The sequence below is a fragment of the Schistocerca piceifrons genome, chromosome 5 (assembly GCF_021461385.2).
Source record: "Schistocerca piceifrons isolate TAMUIC-IGC-003096 chromosome 5, iqSchPice1.1, whole genome shotgun sequence".
In the NCBI taxonomy this organism is placed as follows: Eukaryota; Metazoa; Arthropoda; class Insecta; order Orthoptera; family Acrididae; genus Schistocerca; species Schistocerca piceifrons.
Window position 1 is genome coordinate 520,960,331 of NC_060142.1, and position 12,116 is coordinate 520,972,446.

The window sequence follows — 12,116 nt, forward strand, 5'->3', positions numbered from 1 at the left end:
ACTGCAGCACCTTAGACCACTTGGCTAATCCCACACGCCGCACCTGGTACTAATAAACATGTTTAACTATACACAGTCTATATTATACAACACTTAGGTTTTTTTGCTTACACTTTAACAGTTCGAGAAATACACAGAAATGAGGTTTTATGTCTTTCTTATCTTATTTTTTTCCCTAGTTAATAAAGGGTTTGAATAACACATGGTAATGAAGAGAAATTTAGAATTTACTATGTACATTTGAAATCCTTAACATTATAAACATACTGATCAATTCACAGTTTATGAAGAGTTTCTCGGCAACATGATTGGGTAACTCTCTCACTGCTGGTGGTAGTTTCTTATATAATTTCATCCCTGTGTGTTTAAAACAACTTTGAATCATGCACAGTATTGCAAATTCTATGTCAAAGTTACTTTTATGTCTAGATTCATGTCCTTGGGTGGCCTGCCTACCCTAAATCCGAAAGGGGGGGGGGGGGGGGGGGGGGAGGCAGGCATGGAAGACAGCTGAAAAGCACATTGACTCAGATGGACAACTTGCTTACTGGACAGCGGAGGTTCAGCAGTCTCAGCATAAAGGCTTTCCACGGGGCCGATATAAAAGGCTCCAGACGCTAAACGAAATCCAAAAAACTACGCTTCCATAGTCCAATTTCAAGTGCACTAAGGGGCGATACAGGCGGAGAAGGACCACTTGGTTCACTCCCCAGGAGGTACCACTCAGAAAACAGAGTGTGTTGAGTGATTGAAGACAGCAAGCCGAAAGATATGAAATGTGGGAAGCCCAGCACAGTTGTCTGTCAAACATAAGACCCAAGAATTTGGCGATGTCTGCAAATGGAAGGTCAACAGGGCTTTGATGTAGGGAAAGCAGAGGAAACTCCCTACAATGCCAAAAATTTACACAGACGGTCTTACTGGGAGAAAAGCGGAAGCCGGTTTCAATGTTCCATGAGTGGAGGCGATCGAGACACCCTTGAAGATGTCGTTCAAGAAGGCTGGTCCATTGAGAGCTGTAGTAGATTGCAAAATCATCAACAAAGAGGGAGCCTGAGACAACAGGAAGGAGACAATCCATAATTGGATTTAAGGCAATGGCAAACAGTACAACACTTAGCACAGAGCCCTGGGGCACTCCGTTTTCTTGGGAGAAAGTACGGGAAAGAGTAGTGTTCACCCGCACCTTAAATGTGCGCTCTGTCATAAATTCATGAAGAAAATGGGGTAGCCGACCTCGAAAGCCCCAAGAGACCAGTGTGCAGAGCATGCCTGTCCTCCAACAGGTATTGTATGCTCTCTACAGATCAAAAAATATTGCTCCCATTTGGCGTTTCCTGAGAAAATTGTTCATGATGTAAGTGGAAAGAGCAACCTTCTTGGTCAACTGCAGAATGGTGCTTTCGGAAACTGCACTGGGCAGGTGTTAAAAGATTTCAGGACTCCACCCACCAGCCTAAATGGCAATTCACCATATGCTCCAGAACGTTACATACACTACTCGTGAGAGATATGGGGTGATAGTTAGAGGGAAGATGTTTATCCTTTCCAGGTTTCGGAACAGGAATGGCAATAGCTTCCTGCCTTCTTTTGGGAAAGGTACTGTTGGTCCAAATTCAATTATAAAGGCAAAGGAGGTAACGCAGATTACGGTATGATAAATGCAGCAACATTTGTATGTGGATGCCATACAGTCCTGGGGCAGAAGAGCAAGAGGAAGAGAGTGCATGTTGGAGTTCTCGCACAGAGAAAGCAGTATTATGACTTTCACTATTTTCAGAGGAGAAAACATGAGGTTGCACTTCCGCTGCTCATTTCTTCCGGAGAAAGGCTGGCAGGTAATTTGAAGAGCTCAAAATCTCAGCAAAGTGTTGACCTAATGAGTTAGAAATTGCAATTGGGTCCACTAAGGCATCAAGTGCGACAGTGAGCCCAGAGATCAGGGAGAAACTACACTTGCCAGATAACCATCGAATTCAACTCCAAACTACAGATAAGGGAGTGAAGGTGTTAAAGAAGATGGTAAAGAAGTCCCAGCTTGCCTTCTTGCTATTGCGGATGATGTGACAGCATCGCGCACATAACTGCTTATAGAGGATGCAGTCGGCCAATGTAGGATGGTGGCAGAAAACACGAAGAGCACGTCTCTGCTCACGTATCGCATCACGGCACACCTCGTTCCACTAAGGAACTTAGGGACACTGGGGCAAAGGGGAGGTATGAGGTATTGAACATTCTGCAGTTGTAAGAATAACTTCTGTAACAAGAGTGACCTGATCATGGATGCTAGGAAATTGACGGTCCCGAATGTCGCTGGAAAGGATAAAAGTGTCCAATCGGCTTGGGAAAACTTCCAGCATCTTGGGCACATAGATGGCAGTTGTGGTGGTAATCGAAGGACACATGAAAAATGGTCACTCAAGTGTGTATCAGCAAGAGCAAACCATTCAAAGTGCCAAGCTAGTTGAACAGTACAAGGTCAAAATGAGACAAGTTGGATGTGGAGGCAGACAAAAATGTAGGTTCCCCATTGTTGAGGCAAACAATATCCGCTTGGTGGAAGAGGTCAATCAATAGAGAGCCTTGCGGACAAGGACGCAGAGACCCCCATAGCAGGTAGGGGGCACTGAAGTCCCCAACCAGCAACTAGGCGGGTGGAGGTTGATCAAGGAGATGAAGGAGATCGGCTCTTGCCACTGGTGTGGACGATGGAATGTATATGGTATGAAGAGAGAAGGTGTACCCAGAAAGGTAAAGATGGACAGCGACAGCTTGGAAGGAACTGTTTAAGGGGATTGGGTGATAATGGACAGTATCATGGAGAAGAATCATAAGTCCCCCGGGTGCAGGAGTGCCATCAACAGAGGGGAGATCAAACCAGACAGATTGGAAAAGAGGGAAAAACAAAGCGATAGTGGGGATGTAGCTTTGTTTCCTGAAGAGAGAAGTTGACCAGGGAGTAGGATGGTGTGAGGATCAACAATTCATCCCAATTGGCTCCTATTCCACAGTAAAGGGAAGGATCTCACCACAGTTTCCATCAACTCAACGATCGCTGACAGCCAGCGGCCAACGGTGTGGAACAGCATTCAGCCAAAGGCAGAAGATCCTGACCCATAGGTTGTTCAGGGGCAGCTCCTGCAGCCAGTGATTGGCCAGTTGATCAGTCACCAGCAGTGAGTCTCAGTGACATGGAAGACAGCTGAGGCCAGTTACTGCTGGGTGGCACTGTACATGAGACATGCCATGGTGGAGAACGAGAGGAACTTTGTTTCTTATGAGCCTTCGTGGAAGCAGGATGTTGAAATGAGGGAGGAATCAACGGGTGTGAAATCGAAAGTTTCTGGGAAAGCAGACTGACCAACACTTAAACTGGAATGAACATGGTGTGTATCTTACTCAGAAACTAGGTACATAACCCAGAATGTATTAGAGCCATGTATTTTGGTTAATTCCAGCCAGTTGCAAGCTACGGCATAAGTTTTTGGCACAAAACCAAGTTAAGATCAAAAGAAATTTTTATTTTACAGAAAAGAGCTATTCATATAATGATTCACAGCACACTGCAAACACACTGTAGACCCTTATTTAAACAGCTAAAGATAATAACAATACTAACTATATTTATTTTAAAATGCCTGAAAATGATCAGCAAAATCCACTGTCACCTTCAAATCAAGTGTAGCTACCAAAATCATAATACAAGGCATTGTAAGACCTCCACATTCCCTATGTATCAAAAACCAGAAATTGGAGCATGAAGTAAAAAATTACCAGATGGATGAATGCTTCTCAGACAATAAATTGAAATCTTTATTTGCTTTTAATAATTTAAATAAATTTAAATTTATTTTAAAACTATGAAGTACATACAATAAATTCTGCTAAATGCCCCAATACATCTTGTATATAAGGTGCAGTTAATGCTTTATGTATGTTTGTTATGAGTATGCATTTTTTGTGTACTATGTTTTGTCCTTTATTTGTGTACTGTGCATATCTAATCTGCTTTGCTTGTCTATTATGCTATGCAATGTTATCGTGTGTTACATGTAAACATTCTAATGACAAATCCTATATCACATTTGTGATCTTCTGGATGATAAATAAATACAAATATATGCAGAGTATTGATGTAGATGTAGGCCTCCTATGGTGCAGTTACTCCCTTGTTGCTAGGAAGAAGTGGTGCCAGAAGCTCCACACACGTGCTACAGTTTCCACCAAATTTGTAAAAAGGAATATCAACTCAACTGTGTCAGTCAAATAAACAGAGCCCTCCATTCTATAACCATATTTCGCCACAGTATGAAATCTGAAGAATTTACTACTGAGGTCAACAGTCAATAGTGTAGAGCACTAGATCTTAGTTGGGCATGTGTAGAGAAAGACTTTGAAATTACCGGGATCATATGTGATATAATGAAACTTATCATAGTATGTATCTACCATTCCCATGACTCAGAAGATAAAACTTTTTTAGATAATTTAGGCAGTGTACTCTGCTACATAACAAAGTGGAAACAATACATAACTGTAATTGGGGGAGACTTTAATTCAAGCTTTGATATAACATGTAACAAACCCAGTGTAAATAAGTTACTGAATATGCTAAGGCAGCACAACTTCCATCACGTAAATTCAGAACCAACAAGACTAAAAGTGTGCTTGGATAATGCTTTTTGTCAATGTGCTCATGATATGTACTCCACCAAGGTAAAGGAATTTGTTTTCTCAGAACACTCCATGTTAACAGTAGATTAAGACATTTTATAAAAGGGGATGAGAGCAACGCTGCACAAAAGTGAACAAAATCTAATTCCTTAATATTAACAAAACACAATCTCAAAAAACTAACACACCACCTGAGCATAACTAACTGGGACAAATTATTTCAAAAATGTGATTCCAGTGCTGCACGGGATTAGCTGAGCGGTCTAAGGCGCTGTAGTCATAGACTGTGTGGCTGATCATGGTGGAGGTTCGAGTCCTCCCTCGGGCAAGGGTGTGTGTGTTTGTCCTTAGGGTAATTTAGGTTAAGTAGTGTGTAAGCTTAGGGACTGATGACCTTAGCAGTTAAGTGCCATAAGATTTCACACACTTTTTTTTGTGATTCCAGTGCCCAAACAGTTTACGAAACATTCCACAATTACTTAATATGTACTTTAAAAGCCTTTCTTGTTCAAAAGAAATATCATAAAACAAGAAAGGGTAAATTGTGGTACCTCAAAGAACTGGAGAATCTAAAAAATAAGCTACTGCTGTTGAAGCGCCTTGTCAAAGTAAATAATTCTAATGAAATTAAGGATCTTGAAAAAACCACTAAGAAACTGTATAAGAAAGAGTTACAATTGGCGAAACAAATATACAACACAAATCTTACAAAAAATAGCAAAAATCAATGCAAAACAGCTTGGTCGGTAATTAATAATGTTAAAGGTGAAGTCAGAAAATGTGACAAGATATTCCTAATACCAGCAGATACATTCAACAAATACTTTGTAAGCTGTGCTGATGATATCAAAAAGTTGATGAGTAAACCCAAAGTAACATATATAGATTATCTTAAGAGTACAAACCTAAATCATAAAAGGGCCAGATTATCATTGAAACACTTTAAACAGGTATGCCAACATGAAGTTCTTAAAATAATCAAAGAAATGAAAAGTTCATACAGTACAGATATTTTTGATATGTCAAACTATCTATTGAAAGAAATCATACATTACATTGCAGCACCATTAACATACTCTATAAACCTGTGTCTCATAGAAGGGGTTTTTCCTGATCCTCTCAAACTATCCAAGCTGACTTCAGTCTTTAAGAAGGGTATCAAATTAGATCCTGCAAACTACAGACCAATTTCACTAATTCCAGTACCAGGAAAAGTCTTTGAAGGCATAATATATCAGCAGATGTATGAGTACTTAGAACTAAATGATATGTTAAGTGCATCACAGTTTGATTACAGAAAAGGAAGGTCAGCTATACATGCCATAGAGTTCTTAGTCAAAGACATTTTAGCAGCATTCGAGGACCCTGCTCACACGCAGGTAACCTTATGTGATCTGAGCAAAGTCTTTGACTGTGTTGATCACTCACTTTTGCTCTCTAAACTTGAGCACTATGGAATATGTGATAAAAGTTTAAAACTCATCAAATCATGCCTCAATAAAACGAAACAGGTGGTGAGTTCAGAAAGTCATCTGTCAAACACACTGGAGGTTCAACATGGAGTGCCGCAAGGATCTAAATTGGGACCACTTCTCTGCCTTGTACACATTAATGACTTACCAGGAAATATAGATGTAAAGACATATATGTATGCATATGATACAACTTTTCTATCTGTAAACCATGTATTTGATAACCTTGTAAGTTGTATGAAATTGGCAAAAGAAAATGCAACATCACAGTTTAAGACCCACAATATGCGGTTCAGTTTATCAAAGACTACAAAAATTGAAAAACAAAAGGCAAAGTTTTTAGGTATCATACTTGACAACAGTCTAAGAACTATCATGTTCATCACATAGTGGTTAGGTTGTCAAGAGTTATATATTTGTTGAAGAGACTGAAGTGTTGTGTGACATTTGAGTACACAAGGACAGCATACTTTGCCTTTTTTCAATCTGATTTAAGGTATAGATTAATACTCTGGGGAAACAGCAGAAAAATAAATGAAATTATGGTGATCCAGAAGAAAGCAATCAGAGTAATGGCTGAGGTAGATAATAGGACATGTAAACCATTGTTCATTAAATGTAGAATTTTAAGTTATTAATTTATATATTCTTGACAGCATTAACTACATATTTGCTGAACTACCTAATTTAAGTGTAACAAATCATAGGCATGACTACTATACAAGAACCTGTACTTCTCTGCTGTTGCCACAAAATAGATTAGCTAAAACTAACAATAGTCATAAGTATATGGCCATTAAAATATATAACAAATTGTCTAAGAATGTGTCAATCAAGTCTGACAAATTATTTAAAGATAAAGTACCTTACTTCTTCTTAACTAATCCATTCTACTCATTAGAAGAATTTTTAGAAATGCCCAATATCAACTTAAATATGAAAAAAAAATATTTTGTAAAATTAATAGGTTAAGTGAACTGACAAAGTATATTGCATGTAATAATGCTGAATGACCAATAAAGCATCTGAATCTGAAAACCTCTCTATTGAAGTTGTTCACGACAGCACATGTGACATTAGGGCATGTGTTTGCTTGTGGAAAAATAATATCGCTGAAGCCTCCTGAAGGTAAATGTTCATCAGCTGAAGTGTCTCCTTGCGAACATAACAATTTTCTGAGTAATATGTCCTTCTGTTCACAGTATTCTATGCTCAGTCAACAAGTGCAGTAAAATATTGGCTTAGGTTCCTAACAACAATATTTCATACTGATATCTTATTTGTACACACTCACCTGTTTCCTGGAGATTTGTAAATTTGCTCTCTCTGGAACATGACTTGTTATCTTCTGAGTAATGTGATGGGTTTTCCTCTAACTGTTTCTCTGCTGGCTCAGCATTATTTATGTCATCATCATCTCCATCATTTGCAGTTCTATGCCTGAGTTGCTGCACCACTTCATCCACATCTTAAAAGAATAAAAAACTACAGCAATATTAAATTTGATAAAACATTGATGACATTTTCAGTGATTATACATTGGCAAAAAAGGAGCCATAAAAATAAGATAACAAATAAATTCTGGACTATCTGACACACACACACACACACACACACACACACACTTACACACACACTTCCAGTTAGGAAAACAAAATTATGTTATATAGTCACTTACATACTGTCACAAAGGCACAGACATAATTTTTATGGCACAACTCTCTTGCCTGCACACTAATAACCCACTTGAATTTAAAAAATGTGTTATCCCCTGTGCAGGAATGTGGCACAGCCAGGGTAGGGCAGCATGTATTAATTACAATTCCAAGTCAATAACTTCAAAATGCTGTTTAAAAGGGAACAGACCATAGACTGTGTGAACATACTTAATGAGACAAGTCTAAATATGATGAGGACCACCAAATGTTACCAATTCCTTTGGATAAATGATAGGACTACAATACTCACTGACCTTCAAAGTCTCTGGGTGAAAGCTTTTACTCAGCTCAGAACTACAGAGCTACAACCATTTTGGCAAAATGCTGCAGTTTGTGAAGTTCAATTAAATTATGCAAGTTAGATCTGCTTCCCCATATGCTCTGTTAGTCTTTGGAAAGATCCAAGAATGACGTACATGGCTAGACAGTATGCATTTTTCCAGTCTACACCACAAACTGCAACTTCTGCATGATACTCCCTCAAAATCTGAACTGACGATGATTCACAGACCTCCTACTCTTTTGTGCATGCTCCTCTATGAAATAGGACACACGTACTCTTCCCAACAATGTGACACATTGGCCCAGTTTCATTTTCAATGGTGGACAGCACCTCATTGATAGGATGATTCTGTGCAGCCCTCTGGACCCAGCTTTCCTTGCACAATACTACCTGACCTAACTGTGACTAAACAATGACAGACAACACTAATTGCCTTAGTCTGCAGTTACAATTTAATTTTGTCTGCAGGTTTTGGTACTAATACCACCATCAGGCTATTACCCAGAAACAGTCACTTACCCAAATACATGTCTCATAACCAATGGTGAAGGCAATGAGCAGTGGCAGCTTGTGTATCACGTGGAGAGAGGTCAGTTTCCATTGAAGAGAATAATACTTGAGGAACCTTAGGTACTTCTGGTATGTGACTCTGGGTAGTTTACAAACACACTCATTCCCAATCATTTGACAATATTCAGAGTGATTTTCAGCTGCATATCAACAGCAAAAAGCTCCTTCTGCAAGCTGTATTTTTTCTGGTAAAATGTTTTTCAGAAGAGTAAACAAATAACTTTAAATTAACTTCATTAATTCTCTATTAATTTTGGGATCTATTATGCTAAAGGTAAAGTACCATCACTTTAAGAACTGGAGTTAAGTGGTCAAAAAATGATGATATGTTAAAGAGAGGAAAAAAATCCAGTACAAAAGTTACTGTTTTACTGAAGTTAACTTTGTGCTTTTAATCTTCATTTTCTTGAGGCAAACTCTAAAAAGGACATGGACAGCAATGAGCAATGATTTTAATGGACAAAGGTAAATGGAACATGATATGATAGCTATAACACTCGCAACACATGGTATTACATCACAGCAGGTGATTTTGGAAGAGTGCAGTCACACCCGCAGATGAATGTGCATGCAACCTGCAGCTGCAGTTTCCATTTATACACAGAATTTAGCTGACCTTTTTTTGTCTCAGATGCTTTTTTGAAGAAGTGACTTTTGTTTTGTATTCAAATATGTTGAGGAGTGTATACTAACTCACCTTAAATTTTCTTTTGCAAAAATTTTTGTGCATTTGCATTGTTTGCACATAATTCGCAGTGTAGGGAAAAAAAAGAGCAAATAATGTAACTTAACACCATAGATTGCACCTAGCAACTCCTTGTGTTAGCGTTATACTGCTTGTGGTGTAAATGAAAATGGATTAAAGAAGGAAGATGACACCCTTTTTTTTTAGATGCTCCTTGAGAAAAAGTTTTGTAACATATTCTCTAATCAAAATTACAAACTTATACTGACAGAAGGTATCTGCTTAGAAAGTTAACATTACACCTGTTCTATACTTAGATCATCTATTCTTGTCTACATTTTGATAGAACAAGGGGTAATAAAATAAACAAAATCAAATTGTTTACATTAATTATTATGTTTACTGCTTTTTTGTTTACTTAGCCTGTCATCTGTGGTACCATTAATATGAACAATCATCATCATCACCCTAACAGGACAGCTGTGAAAATTATTTTTAACCATCATTGTCTTCCTCCTCAAAGGACTATTGTCAAACTATATCTTTGTTGTCACAAATATTTAGCAAATTTTTCTGAATATATTGTGATTTCAGAGGTTGTGGTTATGGAGGGACCTGAGAACACGCATAACAGATTTTGATTCCATGCTATTGTGAGAATGGTACAAAGTCTGTTGTTTCCAAATATATCACCTGCTTGCTGCTCTCTCCTCGGTTGTGCAGAACCAGCAACAGACATGTTCCCTATTGTTTCCATCATAACTCATGGTGATCATCAACAACATTACTGCATGAACTACAGAAGTACACCCCTGGCCACAATATAGACTCCTGCAGAATTGTATACTATTGTTGAGTATTTGTGAAATTTTAAAGTTATTTTGATTCTGAGTAAACACAGATTTAGGCAAATTGTAGATTAAACATAGTAGATGTTCATAAAAAGAAAAAAATACACAGTATAGATTCACATGGTTAGCAACACCACAAAATTTACTGCCCGCTCACCGCTCCCCACCCTGCTGTATTATAGTCCTCAGCCAAATTTGTGTCAATGCCCCCCCCCCCCCCCTTTCCAACCTCTCTGTAGTGCTGTGCTTGAGCAATAGCGAAGCACAGAGAGCAGTATCTTCTAGACTACAGGCCATAGTAACTACAACAATTAATACATAAAAAAATGATTGCAATTATGATTCAGTGCAATTCTGCAACTTTCATTCGTCCTGTGATCTAGTGACATCTGTTGGTACCATCTCCTCAATGGATCTTTCCACTGCAATTTATTCTTGCGATAACAGCTGCAGTCAGTTTAATGTGATTTATTTTGTTTACTTGGTAAACCATTACAGTTTCTCATAAACAAACAGAATATAGACCTAAGTTCAAAATCAAGTAATGGTTTTTGAAGGACAAGATTTTCACCTTTGGTTGTTGCCTTTACTTCTGCATCTAGTGATGCCTAAGGGCTGAGGATGACACGGCAGCCTGTTGGTGCCACTGGACTCTCAAGACCTGTTCGGATGGTGTTTTTTTGCCTGTACTTAAAAAGCAGCGTAAATGTACAATATGTATAAGGTTTCCATACATCTATGAGAACTTTTATTATGAACCTGTTAAAATAATACAAAAAAAGTTTTAAGTTGATGTAATTTAATGTTATTTCCTCCTGTGTCTCACAAATCCATCAATTTTTTAAGCAGAGCCTTAGATTGTTGTAGCAGCTATTTCATAATTTCTCATGTATCCCGTCCACACTGCACTACCACCGTGAGTCAAATTTACATGATTTTTCAAGTGAGGTTGGTACTTCATCGAACACTTCAGAATATCAGGAAATCTCGAGCATATTCAGATGAAAGTATTGTTTGCTAAGCCATACCCTTCACAAGTAATCAATATAAATTTGTTCAAAATGTAAACAGCCAAAGCTTCATCTATTTATGACAAATTTGGGAAAAAGTTGCAAGTTGAAAGTAGGTATTGGCCACACAGCTGTCCCTCTATATCTTAAAGATGATGCCTCTTCTTCATGAACAGTCCGAACAAGCGCTGCGGGTGGGGCTGCTCATTGCTGGAAGCTCCAGCATTAGATGGGTGACAGAGCCTTTTAGGAAAAAAGTGGCAGCTTAGGGAGAAGAAGGCCTGTGTCCACTATGCCTGCATGGGGAAGAGGAGAGGGGGGGGGGGGGGGGGGAGTTCACGTCAAAAGATGTAGCGGCAACTGAGCACACTGTGGTATCATACATCCAAGTGAGCAGTAATAGAAAATAGACAGCTAGCGAATTGTGAAAATATTTTTGAACTGTGGAAGAAACTGTCCTAGATTATGAGCTAGCAGCATAAATCCACAAAGAGGTAGCCGTCTACAAGATAATTAGTAATTACATGAGTGGTTAGGTAGGATCTCAGGCAACTGCGCTGTTTACTGCTTGGAGTGGATCATTACAGTGGAATATCGCTTTTACGTGGCAACAATCAAACAGTGGAAAATCCAGGATGGAATGTAACAATATTACAAAAAGGAAAGTTCCTACTCACCATATAGCAAATATTCTGAGTTGTACATAGTCACAACAAAAAGGCTGACACAAATAAAGCTTTAGGCCAGTCAGGCCTTTGTCAAAATAGACATCACACACACACACACACACACACACACACACACACACACACACACGAGTGCAGTCTCACGCAGCTGAAGCCACACTGTGAGC

At 38.7% G+C, this 12,116-nt stretch overlaps 1 protein-coding gene across 1 annotated transcript in view; it reads right to left on the minus strand.

Moving 5' to 3' along the window:
• Positions 1-12,116, minus strand: part of LOC124799118 (protein PFC0760c-like) — a 195,077-nt gene that overhangs the window by 31,038 nt on the left and 151,923 nt on the right. The window contains exon 9 of the mRNA XM_047262656.1: positions 7,441-7,614. Coding sequence (XP_047118612.1) covers positions 7,441-7,614 — 174 coding nt within the window. The remainder of the gene's footprint in view (positions 1-7,440; positions 7,615-12,116) is intronic.